This window comes from Lutra lutra, chromosome 8, assembly GCF_902655055.1.
Source record: "Lutra lutra chromosome 8, mLutLut1.2, whole genome shotgun sequence".
NCBI classification, from domain to species: Eukaryota; Metazoa; Chordata; class Mammalia; order Carnivora; family Mustelidae; genus Lutra; species Lutra lutra.
In genome coordinates, this window is record NC_062285.1 from 134,993,482 (window position 1) to 135,015,620 (window position 22,139).

General features: G+C 42.4%; 1 protein-coding gene across 2 annotated transcripts; it reads right to left on the minus strand.

Moving 5' to 3' along the window:
* Window positions 1–562: 562 nt before the first annotated feature.
* On the minus strand, window positions 563–19,447 carry DDX17 (DEAD-box helicase 17). 2 transcript variants are annotated; one of them, XM_047739719.1, is made up of 13 exons: window positions 19,064–19,447; window positions 14,551–14,701; window positions 14,098–14,197; window positions 13,369–13,502; window positions 12,999–13,064; window positions 11,123–11,264; window positions 10,599–10,759; window positions 10,339–10,511; window positions 9,884–9,994; window positions 9,571–9,632; window positions 8,111–8,170; window positions 3,891–4,127; window positions 563–2,891 (listed from the first exon to the last, which is right to left on the minus strand). In XM_047739719.1, the coding sequence occupies exons 1-13, from the start codon at window positions 19,111–19,113 to the stop codon at window positions 2,386–2,388; spliced, it is 1,953 nt and encodes a 650-aa protein (XP_047595675.1). In that variant the 5' UTR covers window positions 19,114–19,447; the 3' UTR covers window positions 563–2,385. The 2 variants fall into 2 exon arrangements, with proteins under 2 accessions (XP_047595675.1, XP_047595674.1); XM_047739718.1 differs by having other exon boundaries at window positions 3,885–4,127.
* Between the last annotated feature and the right edge of the window lie 2,692 nt (window positions 19,448–22,139).

Consider the following 22,139-nt stretch of genomic DNA (forward strand, 5'->3'; position numbering starts at 1 on the left):
TCTTAATGCAACAGGAATGTGTTCAGAGACCAGCAAGAACGTGAACAGAGCACTGATCCCGAGCAAAAGCCACCAACCTTTCAGATGAGAGAAGTCCACACAATGAATTGTTAGGGAGGAACTGGGGAGCAGCAGCCCCATAGCTTAAATAGTTTCACCCAGGACTGCAAAAGAACTAGCGTCACATGAGGACTCTTCTGCTCATGCTCTGAGGCAAAGGCAGAACCTGAATTATAAGTGACAGAGAAGCAGAAGAGTTACTCTAAAGCTACATAGGAAAAACTCTGCTAGATTTCAATTGTGCTCAGGCCACAAAAGCTTTTGAGATTTGGAATATGCTGTTGTTTTGACTTATGGCCGCAACATCCCTGGCGGAAAGAGGAAAGCAAGCGGCAGACTGAGTACCACGGGCCCGCCCAGAGACCTTTCCCACAAAGGGGTGCTTGAAGGCCTGCAGAGATAAGGACGACACCCCTTGTGGTGGCACCTGTTTAAAAACAGTTTTGGTGTAGAAAGAAGTATCTATAACGGACTGGTCAGGGCTTAGACCAAAAAACAGTGATTTTCTTTTTGGCAGGGATAGAGGGGGCACTTTGGTTTTACAAGCACAGAGCAGTTTTGTCAAGTTTTCCTGTGCCTACCATCCTCCCTCAGCCTCAAATTGAAGAAGGGGGAAAAGGAAGTAAAGTTAAGAAGAAAATGGGGGGGGGGGGGGAGACAACACGTCGGAGTTATTACATGCGTACGTTTCAGCTTATGCTGGACAACCTACCTGTATGTTGCACATTCAACCACACTTTTCAGAACCCCTCAGAAACCATCCCTTCTCTCTCCCTGAAGAATTTTAAAAAGAAAAACAAAGAAAAAAAACCCAAGTATTTAGATATTATAAACCAGTAGGCACCCTCAGGCCTTAGCCGAAGGATGCAGTGGAGCGCTCCCCCTTTAACTACATTATTCACGAACACCCAGTAAGAGCACAACGAATTAATACTCTAACACTGGATATGGAAGAGGGTCTGGGGTCTGGGGCTGTCTGATCTCCCTGTCCTGTTACAGTGAACACGAGAGCGGAAAACTCCTCCTAGGCCCATGTGCTACAGAGGTCTCAGTAAAACAGTATCCCTATGAAGGGGACAAACTCACCTACCTTCCGGAAGAAAAGTGAGGATTTAGGCTTTAGTCCTCTGTAACTTTCCTTAAGCACTACCTACCTGTAAAAAGCTGAGTGCAAAAGGATGCTGAAGAAAATTTGCATCCAAAAGCTGTTACAAAGCACTGCAGAGAAGAGTATGAAGAGAATTAAGAGCTTTCTTAACACACCCCCAAGGTTCTTTATTCAAGATAATTTGGCCAAAAGGGCTGAGCAGCTAGCAAAGAGGTGCTTTCATTCTAGCTCTACAGGTAAGAATTTAGAAAGAAAATTTGCCAGAGTATATTCTGTTTATAATCAAAGGTGGTTTTTATACTGCGGGGTGAATGCATACTTAACTGGTTAAGTTATTTAACTGGTTAATGAATTTCCAGTGAGCATTTATGTTCATTCTGCTCCGAGCGGCTATCTAGTCGGAAAATGAATTTCACAGATGGTCCCTGGTTATGTGGGGAAGAGAGACAGGCAGCTCCCACCAGATGCTGAGATGCTACATTTAACCATTGCAATAAACACTTGGGGTTTTTAATTTAAAAGATACACTCAACTCAAAAATTCAATGTCTATCTGGACTAAAATGGTTATTTTTCAGTAATTGGGAAGGGGCAAGGCAGAATAGGAGGGAGACAAAACCAATCAGGAATTTTTTTTTTAACTGTCAAATGCGCTTAACAAGCAATCAGCTGAAAGGACAATGGCGAAGAAAGCACTGTCTTAACTCATCAGGCCTGAGGAACATTAAAAAAACATTACAGAAAATGTGCGGGGAATTCCCTCTTGGTTTTCTAACCCAGTAAGGAAAGCAACCTAAAGCACAGATGCCATCATCTTCTGCAGAATTCAACCCTTTACCCTCCCCCCGACCCCCCCAACTCAGGACAAGAAAATGGGCTCCCACAAAAGGGCCTAATACCTTACTTTTTCTTTTAAGATGAAAAATAGCTCAAGTATCCTCAACATGCAAGAAGTTGGGGAAAAAAAAAATCTCTTCCAGTCAGCTCTCTCTATATTGTTTTTACAAAATCTGTTACTGCAGACTGGATCATTTTGGCGGACAGAAGAAACCTGGCAGTGAATTCTAACTAATCTGCATGAAAGACAAATCACAATGGTTGGGGAAAAAATTAAAAAAGGAAAAGAAAGAAAAAAGGGGAAGAGAAAAAAAAAAAAAGGAAAGACAGCGTTCCTTTAAATGTAGTAAGTCTGCACAAGTCACTACCACTTGAGTGGTTTCATTTACGTGAAGGAGGAGGGGGAGGAGGAGGAGGGGGGTACTGGTAGGCAGTCTGCCCCATGTAACCTATCATACTGGTAGCTCCCGGAGGCTGTGCAAACTGTTGTGACATCAGTGGCTGTGGCTGCTGCCCAGACCGGCCTATCCCACTGAACTGCTGGCTAGAGCTCTGTGAACTTCTCCCAGTTGAGGTGGTGCTACTAGCCCCGTAAGTGCCAGCGCCATACTCTTGGGCTGTATAGCCACTGGTGCCATAGGCAGCTGCCCCATAGGTGCCTTGACCATAGGTGTATTGGCCTGCTTGTGCTCCAAAGGCAGAATTTGGACTTCCGTAGCCACTGCCGTTAGCATAACCGGCTCTATCGGTTTCACTACGATCCCGATAGCTGGCAGAGTCTCTCCGGCCACCATCTTTGACTCCTCGAAGCCTCCGGTCACACTCATCCTGATACATCAGATTGGGATTGTTGGCTGAAGACGTGGTCCGGTATCGAGAACGACCTCCTGAGGGGAGGACACGAGGTATTTTTAATGCCAGTAATGCCAAATATACAACCCAACACAACCAGATGCAAAAACTCTATGAGGTACCAAAGTATTCAGCATTCTTTCTCGATCTTTAGCTAGGCCAGCCTCCACATCAGTTACTTTGAAACTATACCCATAATTTGGTTCTTTAATAGGACATACTCAAAAGAATGAACATTCCACTCCTCACCATTTTAGGTCCTTTTCCCCTTTGAGGATTTACCAAGAAACACAATCTTCAAAATACAGGAACAATGGGAAAGAAAGTTTAGGTGACTTACCACAGGTTAAAAAACAAAAGACAAGCGGCTAAGTTCAGACCACCCTCCCCAGACCCTCTACCAGTACGCAGCGGTTCTCAAACGTTCCTTTGTGGACCTGATGGCATTGCAATTACCTCACAAGCTTTGGGATCCTAGGCACAATTCCAAACCCACTTAAAAAACAAAAACCTTGTTATTTAAGAAACCTCTCGGGTAATTTTAACAGCTTCAGCATGCAGTTCAGTTTGGGACAAAATGATAAAAACTGGTAGTCAAGGAGCTCTGATCCTAGTATATTTTGCAACTACCCAGTTTTCAGAGCCATGAACTACACCTGTTTCTAAGACCACAGAATAGTGTGAACTCACTCATCTCTTCCCCTGAAAAGCCAAAAACCTAATATATACACTGAGGCTTTTGAAGGTATTAAAAGCGACCAGAATTCAGCTTAATTCTGAACAGGCACCGTGTACTTCAAAACACAAAGGACAGTTTTATAGCACCGTCTACGGATATACTGGGCTGCAAAAGGACAATCCTGACAGCACCCCTACCCTTCACGTGGTCTCACTTAAGAGAGATTATGAAAAACTACTAATCATTGTCCCGTTTTTAAGCAACATACTCAAAAAAACCCCAAAACCCAAAAAGGGCACAATAAACACAGAAGATACCTTGGCAGTACCTGGAAAACTCCAGGACTTACCCTTACCCCCTCCTCCGCCGCCTCCTCTGTGGTCCACCAACTGCATCAGTTTGGGATTGATCGCCTGATTAGCCTCTTCCAGCACTTTGATCAGCTCTCTGGCCTGCTTTAGGTTCCCTGGCGTGAAGAAGGTGTACGCGGTGCCCTTGTTGGTGCTACGGGCTGTTCGGCCAATACGGTGCACATAATCCTCTGAGCTGTTTGGATAGTCATAGTTGATCACAAACTTGACATCTTCCACATCTTCCAAGCCAAGGACGAGTCAGAGCGGAGGGTGGTGCGGCAGGGAAAGAGAAGGTAAAGGACATGCCAACAACAGGTGGGAAGCACGAATGCAGATGACAGCAAGAGGAAAGAAGATTAAGTTAGTAACCACTCTAAACAGGAACAAAAAAAGACTCATCCCAACAGAGTAAAAGAGGATTAATGATTCTCGGGACATGCACAGGAAGCGGCATCTTTATCAAGCTGTAAAACCCCAAGGGAATCCCATCCAACCATCCAAACTCCTGCCTCTGTATTTTAACCAATATACCGGCAGGAATCATCACCAAATTCCGGTTCCTTTTCAACACTGGAAATGCAGAAGGTAAGTGGTACTACCGATAAGGTACAAGGTCAAATTACTTCTACTCTGTTGGGAGAAGCCTGGCAAAATCTACCAGTAGTATAACAAACTTACCTTTAAACCAGTCACAGAGCAAAATGGAAAAAGAAACTTCATATACTTTATTACTACATTTTCAAGGAGACTTAATTGAAATATTTAGATTAAAAAATGTTTGCTCTCCTATTTTAAAAAACTCATCAAAGCCAAAGTTAAGTACACACCCATTTTCCTTTGCAGAATTATCTGAATTAGCTTTCCCCTTTCAATTACAAGAGCACATTACACTAAAATTTCACTGTACTACCAAACCAAGCCCAGCTCTGCCAAATGAGGTGTTTTGTTTTTGTTTTTTTTTTTTTTGCTCAACTCAAGGTTATTTCAACTCAGTACTTGCTTCAATTATCGAGATTGTCTACATAACCTGGGAAATTAAATAGCCAAAGAGGGTGGGAAAAACCATGAAACCTTGAGATACAGTTTAATGTTCTATCCACTGCTGGGAATTGAGTTCAATAACCTCCTAATGCTTAAAGTATGTAAATGTTAGTGTAATGCTTTCAGCTAAATGTATATTTTTACCTACTTAAACAAACAAATCTAATATAACAAAGAATCCTAATGTTTTGTGGAAAAAAATCTGCATTTTACAAAGAATATTCAGAAAATATCCTAGATAAAACACAGATTTTTGTGATATAAATAATTAAAAAACATTCTCTGTTTGTTACCAGACCGATGCACACTCCCTCCTCCTTTGGGAAACCGCTGCAGCCGATCCCGTCTCTTTGCCTTTTATTTTTGGCGGCCTCCTTTCGAAAACTCCGCCTTCTGACACGGGACCACTGGAGCGCGGGGAGCATGCATCAAGGGTCCGTGGCAGTGAGAAGTCCCCACACACGCTCGCTCTGTGAACTGGCTTAGATGCTTCTCTGTAGCCCCATTTGGTTGCCAAGCGCCGGAGAACCTGGGTTCGGGTAAAAATTTCAGGTCCTCCAACGCCTCCCCCAAGGATAATTGGGGTGATTGTAGAAAAAAATAATTAATAAAAAAATGTAAGTTACATCCAAAGGGTCAGACTGCATCTATTGCCCAGACTGGATTAATTTCAGGGGAAAGGGGAGATGATTAAAAAAAAAAAAAAAAATTCAGCTGTTGTTAAAGGGCCTGTGAAGAAAGGGGCATGAATGTCTGTTTCTTATTACAATAAAGGCTCCTCAGTCTTTACTGACCCCTAAAGTCCTGAAATCACACCAGAAAGGCGAGAAGGCAGTTATCACAGGGGGCAGCGTGAGTCTCCGGCTAGGCTCGTTGATGCAACGAAGGAAAAACAAAAATGGACGGGGCCAGGATGGACAGGAGGTGGGGCATGGGAATCAGGCTCCATGGCCAGGTCTTCGGAGCTGGGATAACGCTCCTTAGTCAGTCCCACGGTGTCTGACCATGGGCAGCAGAGCAAGCTGAGGGGCTGCACTGAACGCGCAGATGTGTGCTTTCCTAGCAGAAAGCACTGGGGACTGGAGTCAACAGTTCAGAAACTAAGACCTGGGGGTATTTCTGGAGGGCTTCAACAGGGGACAGACATGGTGCCAGGTCTTCACACTAGAAAGGTGTTCTGTGTGTACACACAGGGCTGGCTCAGGGCACATAGGAGCAAGCGCAGAATCTGGTTTTCTCCAGTCAAGCCTGCCCTGATGTTACTTGTGCGCTGCCACAATATAATCTTGCTGCCTTTAGAGAAGATGCTGTAGCAGGATAAGAAATTGAGAAGTTAATGTTTTGGCCAGCTGCCTAGGAGAACAACTTTCTGACAAGCCCTAGGACATGGCCTGAGCATCCGATCGCTAAGTGGGCGGGACTGAAAGGAACCAACAGGCTCATCTAGAGCGGCTTCGGGCCAATGCAGATTTGCCTCGGCCATGTACTGAGTGATCTGCAGCTGCTAGCAAAGCTTCTGTTAAAAAACAAAACAAAATAAATTCAATATTTTTAGTTTCACAGTGTGTAGTTTAAACAAAAAACAAAAAAAAAAAACCAAAAAAAAAAAAAGGAAAAAATTAAAACTATCCCAGTGGAAAGGGACTAGTGGCTTCCTGAGGAGGACTACTGTAAAACTACGGGAAGTGAAGAACTTACCTGAAGGGAACATTTAAGAGGCCATCGCTCGACAGGAAGTGAAAAAAGGCCTGGTGACTCAGCTGAAAATTGCACCCCTGTCTGTGAGGTAGAAGCCTTCACTTTCCAGGATCTTGTAGGACCTTGGTCAGCATTCTGCCATTTTGGTGGGTTTTCCCCCTCCTTTTGATTTTTACAAGGCAGCAAACAAGGGGCCCGAAACAAGCACTGATGCTGAGTAACAAGAAACAGACTCAGGTACCTTCCCTCTCCCCTCACGTGGATGAGTGGGGGCGGGTGAGAGTCTAAATTATTCTAATGGCAGCCAATTGATTTGGTTTAGAAATGCAGGGGGAAAAGGAACAAATATTTTTAATTGTCTAGGCAAGATGCACAAAGAAGCTACCAGCACATAGCAAGCCTGTTTAAAAACCACCATCACTGAAAGCTTTTGTGTAAACTGCTTTCAGGCCTCAGCCTCTTCTCCCAACAGGCCCGAGTTCTAACCGCACAGATCCAGACATGACCTCAGAGGGCAGAGACAAGTTTCAGTCATGGCTGCAGGTCACCACCTCTGAAGGAGGGAATGAGGAGTGCTATGTATAGAAAGCCTTCATTCTTTTGTACTCCGGCTGAACACTTATCCCCTTTATGTTAAGTACTGTAAGGGAATACGGTACTTCTCAGCTTACTAGGCAAGAAATTAAACACCTGCCAATAATTTAAAAATATCTTTGTGATAGAGATGTCATCTTTTTCTAATACGAAAGTTTTGAGTTCTACCTGTTTACCTCAGAATAACGGGATAAAGTACCACGAAATTGTTCTTTAAATCTTAAATCCTAATGGGTGGAAAACTCCAGAAGAACACGAGCTTCAAATGAAGTTCTTAAATTGGGAAACAGCACACTGATATAGAACATGGGTGGGAAGAGGGGATAACTGAGTGTCCATGATAATTTTACACCAGTAAATAAAATTGGGCAATGTAGACTTAACTGAATGATAACATATTTATAGACTTATTAAATCCCAAGAATATATTATGTTAGCATTCATGGAACTGGGCTTCCACACACACGTCTGGTACAGATAGACTGGTATTGGGAGGACAACTGTGGACACAGCTTCTATCAGCTAGGTTCAATCAGGCTCCTTCTACCCAGCCAGGAAAAGAGAATAAAACCAGGAAGAAGCTGAGCTGTTCAACTGAATGTCTCCTGCCCCTCTAACTGTTTCCATAGTCATGCCTAGGCCCTGCTGCAGACCAAAGCCTATTTGTCAGGAGCAGGAAGAGACTTTGAAAATAAAAGGAAAAACAAAAGAACAAAAAAACAAAAACCAAGGTTAAAAGAAGTTGGGGGGGGGGTGTCACACTTTGTATTCTTCTCTTGTAAACAATTATCTCAACACACGTATATACAAACTCTAGTTTGAAATGACAAACAAATCTTTAAACCGAAAGATACATATACCATTGACAGAGACCCCTATCTATACAAACCTAGCCCGCGGGAGGCTACATCTGTGGCAATGAGGATGGGCGCCTTTCCTGAACGGAACTCTGTAAAACAAGCAGAGTGCCAAGAAAGCCAAGTTATACAACCAAGGCTAAGTGGTTACCTTTATAAAATGACCAAACATTCCTAACCATCTGGCCTTTTTACTTTACCAGGTTAAACTTCAAATAATGGTGTCAGAACATGCCAAACTCTTAAATTCAAGGGAAACCGTACTTCTTTGAATATCTTTATTATACTCACTTGTAACAGAGGAACAACGGACAAAAACCCACCTCTAATAATGAAGTACTACTAACTGTGTAGCAATTTATAACAAAATTAAAATGAGCTAGAATTTTTTCCCCTGGAATTACGACACTGAGGTTACCTTCCAAATGAAATAAAGCCAAAAGTAGGGGTGGGGGAGAAAGCAATTTTAAGATGTGGTATCAAAGGAGAAACACTACTTTCCTTTGAAATAACAAAGTATGTATATTAGTCTCTGCCCCAAGTCCTGGCCCTGAGCTCCTAAAACCCTTGTACAGAGATGGTTAGGGGAATCTTTTATTCCTGGTTCCTGATACAGAGACCCCAAGTCCCTCAGAATTTCCTGAGTGATGAGAGTTATCTTGTGCTGAGACAGTACTTGTGGAATCCCGGAGAGCTTCGGGATGGGGCTGGTCACTAGAAAAACCAAGCCATGCTTATAAGGGAGCTTGAACTTTCAGCCTCACCCCCCATCCCTGGGGAAGGGAAGAGAGACTAGAGATTGAATTAATATTATCAATCAGGCCTATGCTATGAAGCCTCCATAAAAATCCCCAAAGTAGGAACATCTGGGTGGCGTCATCCACTGAGTGTCCAACTCTTGGTTTCGGCTTGGGTCATGATCTCAGGGTCGTGAGATTGACACCCACATAGACTCTGAGCTCAGCGCAGAATCAGCTTGAGAGTCTCTCTCCTTCTCCCTCTGTCCCTCCCCTGCTCAACAGCTCTCTCTTAAAAACAACAACAACAACCCCCTCCAAACCCCAGAAGCATAGGGTTTTGGGTAATTCTCCAGGCTGATAAACACCAGAACATCAACAAGGACAAGATCTTATTAAATAAAGGGTGGTCTAAGTTATGAGAAAGTATGAACAGCTAGTATTACTGACCTTCAAGGACAGTAGAGATATGTTACAAAACGTCCCTAATACTCATTTAACAAGAGCAAAGCTGGGCCAACTCTGGCCTACAGATTCAATCTGGCAATATGTCTTAACTATTTTACCACAACAAAGCAAGACTGTTTCTTTACATACTGCCTATGACCATCTTTTTGCTATTACATCAGAGCCAATGACTGTGACACAAGCCACTGTACGGTTTGCAATGCAGAAAATATTTACTTCTTGACCCTTTACAGAAAGTCTGCCCATCCCTAAAACAGAATATGGACAATGTTCAGTTCTGAACTCACCATTAAGTACCCAATCTCTTTCTGGTTGACTCTTGTCTCCATGGATACACATAGCTGGCCAACTGTCAGAAGAAAAGTGACCAATATTTCAGAAATACTTTAAAGACAGGTGAATTAAACTTTAAAAAGCACTACCACACGGAATTCTCAAGGTTTATTAGGCTACATGAATAGATTACCCTGTCCATCTGAAGAGCTAAGTGCATGTCAGATATTACTGAAATAGCACAGAACATCCATCACACCAACTTACAAAGACCTACTGAACTGTATATATAAAACCTGTGGCTAATTACTTCCACGCAGGACTCACCCATCTCTGCGCATCCTTCGAGTGAGGTCATCACAGCGTCTCTTTGTTTCTACAAATATTATTGTCTTATTTTCTTTCTCAGCCATTATTTCCTCCATGAGCTGGATCAACCTGAAGACAAGATGAGTAAAAATGCACACATTCAGAGCTGACCTCCCCATACATAATGTAAAGGCTACGTCTACAATATCAACTCCCCAAAGCTACAGTACTTTCTTTTCACGTTTTTTATACAGCTGATAACTATGTGAACTGGGACTTAATTTTAAGGGTGCAGAATCCTTGCTTGTAACCACAATGCTCTGGAGAATGAGATAAAGAATGGATAGTTGGAAAGCTAATGCTGCTTTTACTGTTTTGGGGCCTCAAAAAATTTCAGACTTCTTCAGTGCTTTAACTCTTGGGAGGATTATTAGGAAAGCTTTAACAGCATTATCGAAAGAGTAAAATCTTACTTGTGGTCTTTTTCACTTTCCATGCAGACATCCACAATCTGGAGGATGTTGTGGTTGGCACTCAACTCCAGATTGCCCACATTGATCTGGGTGTAATCCCGAAGGAAATCCTCTGCAAGCTGTCTCACTTCTTTCGGCCAGGTTGCACTCCACATCAATGTCTGCCTGTCAGGCTAGCAGGAAAAGAAAAGCTTTCTTTTAGGCTAAGGAACTGTGACAGCCAATGAGCATAAAGACAGGGTATCATCAGTTTTACACACCCTGATTTGGTCCACAATTTTACGGATCTGCGGTTCAAAGCCCATATCAAGCATCCTGTCAGCCTCATCCAAAACAAGGTAAGTACATCGGCGAAGATTTGTCTTTCCTGACTCCAGGAAATCTATCAGGCGTCCAGGAGTAGCTATACAGATCTCAACACCTGTAACACACCACCAAAGATGTGGCCAATTAAGAATTCTTTATAAACACTGTACCAGTCCAGCTAAGAAGTGCCAGCTCTGGTGGCTGCATTCGATGCTACAGAGCACTAGCTGAATTTTAACACAATACTTGGAAAGCATGACGTTAACAGGATTTATGTATAATCATCAAATTGCCACAAAGTTTCAGTCTCTAACTACATTAAGCATTCCTTTAATAGCAATTTAACCACACCTGAGAATTTCTAAGCTGCTGAAACACTTTTTTTTCCCAACAAGAACCCACTATTTTATTTTCCTCTCCAACTTCACTCATAAAAACTGGTAAAATGAGAAAAACCATTAATTTTTTAAAAAATTACCTCTCTCCAAGTCTCGAATCTGAGGACCTTTAGGAGCACCTCCATAAATGCAAGTACTCTTCAATCTAGAACATTTGCCGTAGTCATCAGCCACCTGCTGCACTTGCTGGGCAAGCTCTCTGGTAGGAGCCAGAACTAGACACTAAAACAAACACATGTTTAAGACACCTACCCCAAGTTAAAAAAGAAAAAAGCCCAAAAAGGTCATCTAAGTTCTTTCTGTATTGTCTAATCTGGTACTTTAAAATTATGTGAGGAGATGGGAAAGGCACAGGTTAAGACAAGTGCACTGGAGTGTGAAAAAAAAAACGGAGAGTATTTAGCTTATGAAATGACACATGCTTACGATATGGGATTTACTTTTGATACAGGATGCATTATAGTCTGTATGCTATTTGAGTGGATTTACAGATTGTTACCTACTTTTAACTAAACAACTCTTACAAGATGAACAAGTGGCTTTAACCATGGATTAACTATTAGGAAAAAAACAAATGAATAAGGAAATAGCGAAGCAGATACTTCTCTGACCTCTAGCTTAAGCTCTTAGATGTGTAGGCAAAAAACAATGACTTATACACAAACACCACTAAATTAGAACTCTTTGAAATAGGTTATCATATACGCTGTTAACAACACACCCTGTTCTGTGTACAAATACATGAGATATTAGCTAACAATAATGAAGCTAATTCTACTAGCCATAGGGAATATATTTCATATCACAAAGTAACATATTATCCTTTCTGTGAACCACACTGTAACAATGTACCTGTTTGTAAAAACATACCAAATGCAAGCTCCTTTTTTTTTTTTTTTTTTTTTTTAAAGATTTTATTTTTAAGGGGCACCTCAGCGGCTCAGTAGTTAGGCATCTGCCTTCAGCTCAGGTCATGATCCCAGGGTTCTGGGATTGATCCCCGCATTGGGCTCCCTGTTCAGTGGGGAGCCTGCGTCTCCCTTTCCCACTCCCCCTGCTTGCATTCCCTCTCTGTCAAATAAATAAACAAAATCTTAAAAAAAAAAAAAAAAAAAAAAAAAAAGGTATTAATTTTAAGTTATCTCTACACCATCATGGGGCTCCAACTTGCAACCCTGAGCTCAAGAGCCAGTCAGGCATCCCTCAATTCTTAAAAAACAGGTTAAGAAGGTATTAAAAAACGTTCCATAACCACTACACACATTTTACACAAAGTAGCTTAAGTGAAAATAATCAAGCCAGAAAACCATACTGCCCTATAAACATTTACAAAAATATTACTTAACCCGGGCACCTGGGTGGCTCAGTGGGTTAAGTCTCGGCCTTCGGCTCAGGTCATGATCCCAGGGTCCTGGGATCGAGCCCCACATCGGGCTCTCTGCTCAGCGGGGAGACTGCTCCCCTCCCCCCCCGCCCCCCCGCGTCTACCTCTCTGCCTACTTGTGATCTCTCTCCCTCTGTCAAATAAATAAAATCTTTACAAAACAGTATTACTTAACCACAAATAATACACGGTCTAAATCTGACTTACATGTACATGGCAGGGACATCATTTCATACTTCCTTATTCCTCACAGAATCAACAAGCAATTCAAAACTGTATTAGAATTTACTGCAGAATAAATGCAGTATTATGAAGCAGTATGAAGGCAGTGCGCATGGCGGTTAAGAGTAAGACTGGTTCAAATTCAAACTCAGCCACTAACAGCTGTAGGACTTTAGACTGAGCACTTAATAGCACTGTATCAAAATTTTATCAGTAAGGCAGAGGTAACTTCATTTCCAGGTATGGAGCGTGGGTTGGAGAATGAAATCCGAAAACACAGGCCAAGCACAGTGCCTGAAACACAGTTATCATTAAATTGTGCTTATTTTTAGAATTATGAACACACTTACAATTGGGCCATCTCCCCTTTCCAAGTACGGCTGGTGGTTAATATGGACAATCGCCGGCAGCAAATACTAGGGGAGAAGGGGAGAAAGAACAATAGTCTTTATTCCAAAACTAAGCCATTATCCTAAATTATCACAGTTAACTGATAACGCCTAACCGCAAAAGTGAAATCAGAACTCACAGCTGTTACACATCATGTGCAAGGTAAATTTGAACACAAAATACTTGCACACATTTCCCATAGCTAAGAAACCTGAAATATTACCTATACTATCTGAATTAGAATTTTTTAAGAATTAAGAATTAACAGGATAATCAGAATAGCAAAATAAGTTACCATCATGTTAACATTCCCTCGCTGGTGGTACCTACCGCCAGAGTCTTCCCAGAGCCAGTCTGAGCGATGCCCACCATGTCTCGGCCACTGAGAGCCAAAGGAAATCCCTGGCACTGAATTGGAGTTGGTTCTGTAAAGTGCTGATCCATCAACACGTCCATCACATATTCTGTTAAGGGAACAGATGTCAGCACTTTTAGGTACAACTAAAGACACAGCCAGAATTCTAAAAAACTGTTCAACTCAATCAAAGGAAAGATTTACCCAGCTTTGTATCTCTCCAAGAAAAGTGCCATTTCTTTCTTTCTTTACTTAATCTCTGACCTGCTACTACCTCAGAGGACTGTTGCCTTAGCTATCTATCCCCCTTCCCTTCAATACTTTAAAACCATGGACCTAGCATCTCCAACAGAGCATGGGTACATGGTTGTTGGTCACATATTATTTGCCAAGTTATACCCAGCTAGAAAGCCAATTCTTTGTTTTCTAAAAGGCAGAGGCAAAACTTCTAGAGAAAGATGAAAAATTCAGTTTTAAAGAACTTATAGATAAGCATAAAAAACTCTTATGCAACAATACAGCATTTACTTCCAGCCTTGAAGTTAAAAAACAAAACAAAACATATATTACCATCTTTGTGAAAGGTTTCTACTTGCCTCTTCAACAAAATACTGAACCTGAATCAAAACCTTTAATAATCCATTACCCATATGTACCGTTCAATAAAAATTAACAATTACAATCCTGGTTTGAAGAACACTTACGTGGGAAGTTAGCATGATGGAAGGCAAATACAGGTTTAGGACAAACATCTCCCCCTCTTACTGTTATTTCCTTCTTTCGGCGTAGTTCATCAACCTCATACTATGGAAGAAAACACAGTTTAAAAAAAAAAAAAAAGAGTAAGTTATTCCAAACATGCAAAACTTTATGTTCCAGTCAAGCTGAACAATGATTTAATCCAAGATTACACTGGAAAATACATCTCTAACAGCTGTAACAGCACTTTCAATGTAGCAAGTGATAAGAGTTCCATTTTCCCCATGAGAAAAACAGATACTCAGAAATATTGAAAGTAATCTGCCCACAGTAAGAACTAGGAAGAGGGAGAAATAGTGGAACTCGGGACCGAGTGCTCTTTCCATCATAGGCCCAATATGTCAACTCGGTCATTATTGTGTATAGAAAAGGTAAATAAATCAATCCCTAAAACTTACCGGAGTCAGCCTCGCCACTTCTGGGTGTTCTACATAAAAATTCTTCTCAAACTTGGGGAGCTCACTCAAATCCCACTTCTTTTTACGTAAACGCTCCCCAGGATTACCAAATTTCTTCGGGGGAAGGCCACCACCACCTCTTGCACCGAATCTAGAAACATCAACATTTTTAATTTTTTAGTATTTTAAAAGCAATATACCTTAGGTGGCATAAGACAAGCAAAAGATTTTCTCTTAGGATACGACCAGCCCCTCCAACAAGTTGTTTTTTTTTTTATTCTTATTCAAAGGTATGGAGAAAAAGTTTATAACTTCCTTTACTATCCAGTAATATTGTTACAGGTATGATTACAGTAGCTGAAAAAAATCAAACTCCTATGTTTAGAAAACTAATAGGGGTTACAACCATATTCTAGAATCACTGTAAAGGTTTGAAATTTTATTCTGCCTTTTATGGTATGATTTTTAACAATTTAACTTCTCCGACTCGCTTCTTATGTAGACAAAATACTATCACTTCGGAGACTGAGATGAAGATAAAGTGCTTAAGAAAGTATCTGGCATAGTAATCACTCCGTACAAGTTGGCATAACTGTATTCACTGAGCAAATAGTCACTGTACCAAGTAGTGTTTTAAGTGGTGCTGGAGATATTAAATTGAGTATAACAGAAGTCTCTATTCCTGTGTAATATTCAGACATATATGCAAGGGAAGACATTAGCTTATGTTCAAAATTAAAGGCAATACTGTGGACAGGTTAAAAAAAAAATGTATTTCAAGCCCAGTCGCCCCACACTTGGAACAGTATCTTGAGCCTTTTATCACTCCTACTGCCTGCTAATTTAAAGAAAACTACTAGCCCCCCTCCCCAAAACTAGTAGGCTACTCTTCCGTTTAGTATGCTAATGAACAGCCAGAACTGTTTTATGACCTTTTTCCTCTTCATCCCCACCTTTTTGTTCCCAGGGAAATAGTATTATTAACTATAAACCTACCATAAAAAGTAAGTCTTAAGGTTTTACTTAAGTCCATTATTTTCAGTAATCTCTACACCCAACACGGGGTTCAAACTCATGACTCCAAGATCAAGAGTCACATGCTTTACTGAACCTGCCAGGCACCCCTTATTTAAGGTTTAAAAAACTAACGTTTAAAGCCAATCTTTGTTTTATCTAACATTCCTAACAGACAAGTTCAATTGGAATACAAATGACCCCCAAGTAAACTCACAATGTTCCAACTTTTCCTAGAACGTGGAGATGGGTCTTCATTTCCATACTTCAGCCTATTAAAGTGTGGGGCATTGCTTCTTATACAAGTAGTATACACTTACACTGTGTTTTCATTCAGTTTCCTTACTCCTGAATTTGAATTTAACTCCCCTTTTTCACTCTAAGCCACTCATAACATCATCTTGCTGATGGTTCCACTTTGTAATTGACAGGCAGTAGCTGTATTATTTTAAAGGGTCTCAATTTCCTGGAATTCGAAGTGTTCCTAAAACTTACTCAGCTAGACACTTCTCTAAATACAAACATACAATGACTGATGGCGGGAAAATTTTCTTGGGACCACTAAGTGTCTTCACTGAATAGGTAGAACTTGATGGATTCCATTTACACTACTGAACTGGTAAGAGAGATCAGGAATCAAAACAGAAGCTAAGATATATACATATATTGAAGAAACAGTATCGATTACATCTTCACCTTGCCCTCAGGCCCAAAGGTCAATACTGAACAGACAATCATCTTTAAAGACCACCTGGATCAACTCCCCCCCCCCTTTTTTTACAAATGAAGCAACGCAGATCTGTAATAGGTAAGACAAGTTTTTAGATTGTTAGGCTTACAAAGAATTGTAATACCAATTTTTAGAGACTGTCACCCTAGTTTATAATAATTTACGTGGCTCCTAGAAGGTGCTGTTTCAATGCTTCTCCTGCATTCCAATGCTTCTGCATTCCAATGCTACCCGGACCTTAAACTAATGATCCACAAGAACACAGAACTCTGGAAAGTGACATTCCTTTTAAGGCTTATTCAGAGGAAGAAACAAGGTTTCTCCCATCTCTCTATTGCTCTGACCATTTAACCAAGATCTATCATTCTACACCACGGATGTAATTTGAAACACGGTTCTTTAAAAATACGCTGTCTTCCACCTTTCTAATTAAAGCTTCCCTCAATATTCAAGATGGCCTCTTACTCTTACAGAATTCTTGCCATCCTTCGAAGATGCACACATCCTAATCCCTGGCATACTATACTGTTCATTAAATATTTTGATTGCTTTGCAGTAAATGCAGGTCTAAAGATTTATGTACTTACATGCAATTATCATGCTAGTTTAAACGTACAAGGCACACAACTTGGATTTTACATGTACACTGATCACACTTCCATTCCCTTTTCCAAATAATAATCCATTTCAGCTTCCTTAACATTCAGTTAAGAATACAGCTATTCAACCGGGCAATTCACAGACCTGTACCCCTGGGGCTAATAATATATTTTATGTTAATAAAAAATAGAAAAATTTTTAAAGAAATAGTTTTAAAAAAAAAGGAATATAGCTATTCAAATCATAAATGAAACTTCATGGTAAATGGAGAATTAGGACACAGACCTTACGAAAAACTGCCATTTTGTTTCAAGTTTTTAAAGCTTTTAAAAAAATGTCATCTGATAGTCAATATGGGGTTAAGTATGGATCAGTAATTCACTTTTTCAAATTAATTTTTATTGTTAAAACACATATGGTTAAACTTCTAAACCAAACACCCACATCCGAGAGAACAGAACATTATCAGTACCTTGGTAGCTCCCTGTACCTATTTCAAGTTTACAAACCCTGTACCTACCACCTCTAATTTTGCTTTTTGAGTCTTGTCGTATGTATCCTTATAGGTATTATCCTTTTTTACCACAACTTGCGTTTTCACTTGTTTGTGAGTCATCCGTGTTGATGTACGTTTTCTCTTTTCACTGCTGTATTGTGTTCTACTGTATGGACACCCCCACTTTATCCAGATTTAAGAATGGTTTCCAATACTGTCACAAACAGTGCTGGTAAAAACATTTTTGTCCATGAATCCCGGGGAACATACACAAGGATTTCTCTGGGCTTTACCATCTGGGGTATAAAGCTTTAGAGAGGAATTACTGGGTCATTTTCTGCTGGGTAATGTCAAATTCTTTGTCTTAAGTGGTTGCACTGAAATTCACTTCTAAATATAGCTATACTGTGAAACACTAAGCAAATATTCCACTTCTAGCCCTCCAAATTTAACATTATGTATTTTCCTTTCTAACAAGGTATACATTTTTTATTTTGTAATTCGGGTGGTAACTGAAGTGCTTGTGACTAGAATGGGAGTCCTGTGATTGAACCACAAAAGACAGTGTTTGGAGAAAGTATCATTAACAGAACACCTACTACTAAGAGACAATTCCGTGTAGCACCTCAATTCCCAAGAACAATGCAAAGTAAAGGCAATGACGATGCCCACTAGGCTCACAAAAAGGTCCAGGGTTGCACGAGGTCATGTATGTATCAATAACTGGCTTTCCATTACTTTTTATCCAGAGAAAAGAGGTTTATTACAAAAAAGTAACAGCACAGAGAAACACCAATCTCTTAGAATCAACTTTTTCCTTTAACTGATGTTAAGATCTCAATCTGTTATCTGGCAAGACTTCAGGTTTAATCTTGTTAACTTTCAACTGTGGCATTATCCCATCGAAAACTTTCTAACCACGCTGGGAAAATACCCCAGGCCAACTGGAGGAAAAAAGGCGGCGCTATGGGGAGGAACCCTGTAGTAACAATTAAACAAACAAAAAAACCCCCTCCCTCCTCAAATATGATCATTTAGATGGTGAACAATTCCCCTGCTTCACTGTCCAATGTGCTCCCTTCGAATTATCTGAAATACGACTAAAGGGGATTTAAAGATGTATTTAAACTAGGAATCAGGCTCTTGGTCGCTACTTTGCAGTGCCATTCACAGTCCTCTCTGGCGACAGATAACGTAAGGGAAACCATTTGGCATCAAGATTTTCCCAGGCCGCACTCGGAGATCTCCTCCTCTTCTCAGCAAGAACATCCGTGTTTTACAGAGGAACGCGGAGGCCTGGAGATCAAATGACTTGCCCAAATCGGCGGGGCTCGAAAGCCGGGCAGCGAGGCGAGGCCCGGCCAGGTCCGCGGCGCTCGGGGGCCGCTCCCGCTCCCCGCCACGACGGCGGTCCGCAGGAAGGGGCTGGGGCGTCACCAGGCCGCCCCCCCTCGCCGGGTCACCCGTGATCCCGGGGCGCAGGCCCACCCACCAAACCGCTCTTATGTCCCAGGAACGCCTCGCCTCCCCTTATCGGAGGCGTCGGTCCCAGGCCCGCAGTCCGCTCCAGGTCCCCCTCTCGGCCGCAAGCTGCGGCTTCCTCAGCAAACAACCTTCCCCCTCCCCCCGGCCCACGCACACTCGAGGCCTTCCCTCTCCCCCTCCCCCCTTACCCTCCACGGTCACGATCCCGGTCCCGGTCCCCAAAGCCGCCTCCGCGCATGGTCCCAAACGGATAAAGATCTGGGAGCGGGGCACGGATGGCCGGGCTCGGGAGGGCCTGCGGCTCCGGTCTGGTGACGACCGATGGCGGCGGCGCCTCCGCTGTTGGGGCGGCGGCAGGCGCGGCGCTCTCTCGCTCCGACGCGCTGTCTCCCGTCGCAGACGCCACCGTCGCCGCCTCTCTCGTCGGAGACGGGAGCAAAACACAGAGAATCGGGGTTATAAAAACAGTGGGTAGGTCTGGCTACGCTCAAACCCGGCAGTGCCGCGGTTTAGGCGTCTCCTTCCTTCCCAGCTACTGCACAAAATGGCGGCCGGCGCTGAGACTGCTCCAGCTTAACGCTACGTACGTCGGAGACGATACGTAAACAGCGTCTTGGAATAGCCCGAGGGCTTAGCGGAGTACTAAGGTTATTCTTGGAAGCACTTTACGTCACTTGCGCAGACGGGCACATTTTGCAGTCAATAGAAGAAAAATAAAGTACGAAGCGGGCGTAGAGCTCTCGCGCCACCTGAACTAGAACGTGGGGTGGGGTGAGGGGGAAGAGCCTCCGGTGCGACGTAACATTCTTTGCGTCGTTACCCGGCCCACTATTGCGAAGATGCGCAGTGTGCGTAACGCATTCTGTTTGGAGAATAGAGGATTTTGCTGGGTTCCGAACGCGAGCCGGAACCCGGCCCTCCTTGTGCAAGTTGCTTTGCAGACACAATAACTGTCCTCCATATTGCAGTCGCCAAGTGTCAGGGTCTTCAGGTGTCTTAAGCCCGGGCAGGTCTTTAGGGGCCCCGGCTGGCGCTCGTAGATGGCCGCGCCAGCCTGGGTCTACCGTCACTGGCCGCGCGCCCCGGCGCCATTTTCTTTGGTTGCCTGTTGCTGCGCTGTTGCCGGCGGCCATGATGGATGCTCGTTGTCCGTTCTTTGGGAGGTGATCGGTTGAGGACGTCCCAGTTAGGTTAAAGCACTTCCTACCATCACTGAAGTGCATTTTCTGAGCAGAATATTTACACTGTCCCTGGCTGAGCACAGTTGGCTAACAACCAAAACGTGGGTAGAGCTGTTGAGGTAGACAAAACCTGGGACCCTTGGTGGCCATTCCTCGGCCCTGCCTCAGGAGGCCCTGGCTGACCCTTAGCGCTTTCCCCAGATGAGAAGGGCTAAAAGCGGTGGCCCTTAAGACACAGAAAAGGTGAAGGCATAAGCACGTGTTTTTAATCTGGCCGGACCGCGTTCCTCTCAATTCCTTCTAACCTGGTTTCCAAACTAAGTGCTTCCTTCTCCCTCAAGCTGAACTCGACCGTCTCACGAGTCTGGCCAGATCTCCTCCACAATGGTCGAGGAGCTAAGGCCCTTGGAGAGCCGTTCATCAGACGTCTCTTTATCTCTACAGAGATACAGGGTGCCGGGGGGAGATTTGGGGTCCCTCACTGTGGGGGCTGAGTGGTGTCTCCTACTCTGTTGTGAATGTTTACCAAATTATTGCAAAAGGAGCATAAGGAAAGGAGCTTCGCGACAAGCCGATCAATTGTCTCTGGGGCTATAGATGCAGATGGGCAAGAAGAAGCACTGGACGGGTGTCGAACGCCACATGGGCCAAGCGCTGTGCTAGGGCCAACACATGGGTTCCTGCCCTTGTGTTGTGTATGCCCTAGTGGGGGGAGCTTGGACAATGAATCTCTATGTTAGTTAAATATTGCTAACTAAAATAGAAAAATAAAGCACGGAAAGGGGATAGGGATTCTGTGCCTGTGGGGGGGGGTGTATGGGTGTCCTGGTGTTACATGGGGTACCCGGAGGGAAGGCTTCCCTGATCAAGTGACACTTGAGCAGAGCCCTAAAGGGAGAGAGCTAGCCTTGCCGGCACGGAAAGAGCAAGTGCAAAGGCCCTGAGGCAGAATGTGGCCGGCTATATAGCAAGGAAGAAAGACTGGAGAGGACTAGATTTGAAGGATTTGTAGGCTGCTATTGGATTTTGCCTTTTCCTTTAGGTAAAATGGAAATCTCTAGAAAGTTCTCAGAGTGACACAATAAAAGGACCCCTATGACTACGGTATAGAGAATAAATTGAGAGTGAGCTAGAGCAGAAGCAGGAAATTAATTAGGAGGCTAGTGTAGTAGTTCAGGCAAGAGATGATGGGACTTGGTACAGATTAATGGCAATGTGTAAAGGAAAAATGGTCTAAATGAAAATTTAACCAATAATTTGCTAATGGGTGGGAAATGAAAGAAAAGACTCAAGGATAACCTTATAGGAGTGACACAATAATTAAGCTCCTGTGATTTAGACTGTATAGGCACTGAAGGAATAATTTGGACCGTTTTGCCTATTTATCTTATTTGCTAAGTAATTAAATCTGAAGCTCTCTATATAACAATAATTTATAAACTAAGGTAGGTCCATTGAAACCCTCCCTATGTTTTGCTGAAGTAAAATAATATTTTGCTACTTGATTAGGTCCCCATCTTACAGAATCTCATGGCTCCTTTGTCTTCATAAGGCTTTTCGCAGTACATAATTATATATTTACGTCATTATTTGGTTAATACCACCTCCAAAAAATATGAACTTTGTTTTCCTATGGCAGACAAGTTTTTTTTTTTTTTGTTTTTTTTTTTTTTTTTTATTAAGTGAATCCATAGTATGCTTTTTCATTCTTGGTATATCTGTTTTCTTACCTAAGATGGTTAAAAGTTATTACATTTTTTTCTAAAGACAGAGGATTTTCTTTAAGTAGAGAGGTCAGAGAACCTAGGAATTTCATTAGGAATAGCCAAGACTGTTGGGGAAAAGGAAATATGCTTTGCTCACTTCATCTTTTTTGGAAAACTAAGTACTTACCTATGATCCAGCAGTTACGCTCCTTGATATTTCCTGTAAGATTTGGAAACTTACATCCACACACAAACCTGCACATGGATGTTCCCAGCAACTTTATTCATAATTGCCGAAACTTGGAAACAACCAAGATGTCCTTCAGCTGTGTATCCTTCAGAAAAACTGTGGTACATCACAGCAGAGGAATATTATT

Coding starts and splice junctions, on each gene's coding strand:
- DDX17 (XM_047739718.1), bottom strand. CDS start 19,113: ATGCGCGGAGGCGGCTTTGGGGACCGGGACCGGGATCGTGACCGTGGA. Junction 13,503..14,097: donor CCATCATGCTAACTTCCCAC/GTAAGTGTTCTT, acceptor TTCCCTTAACAG/AATATGTGATGGACGTGTTG. Junction 9,633..9,883: donor CGAAGGATGCGCAGAGATGG/GTGAGTCCTGCG, acceptor TTCTTCTGACAG/TTGGCCAGCTATGTGTATCC.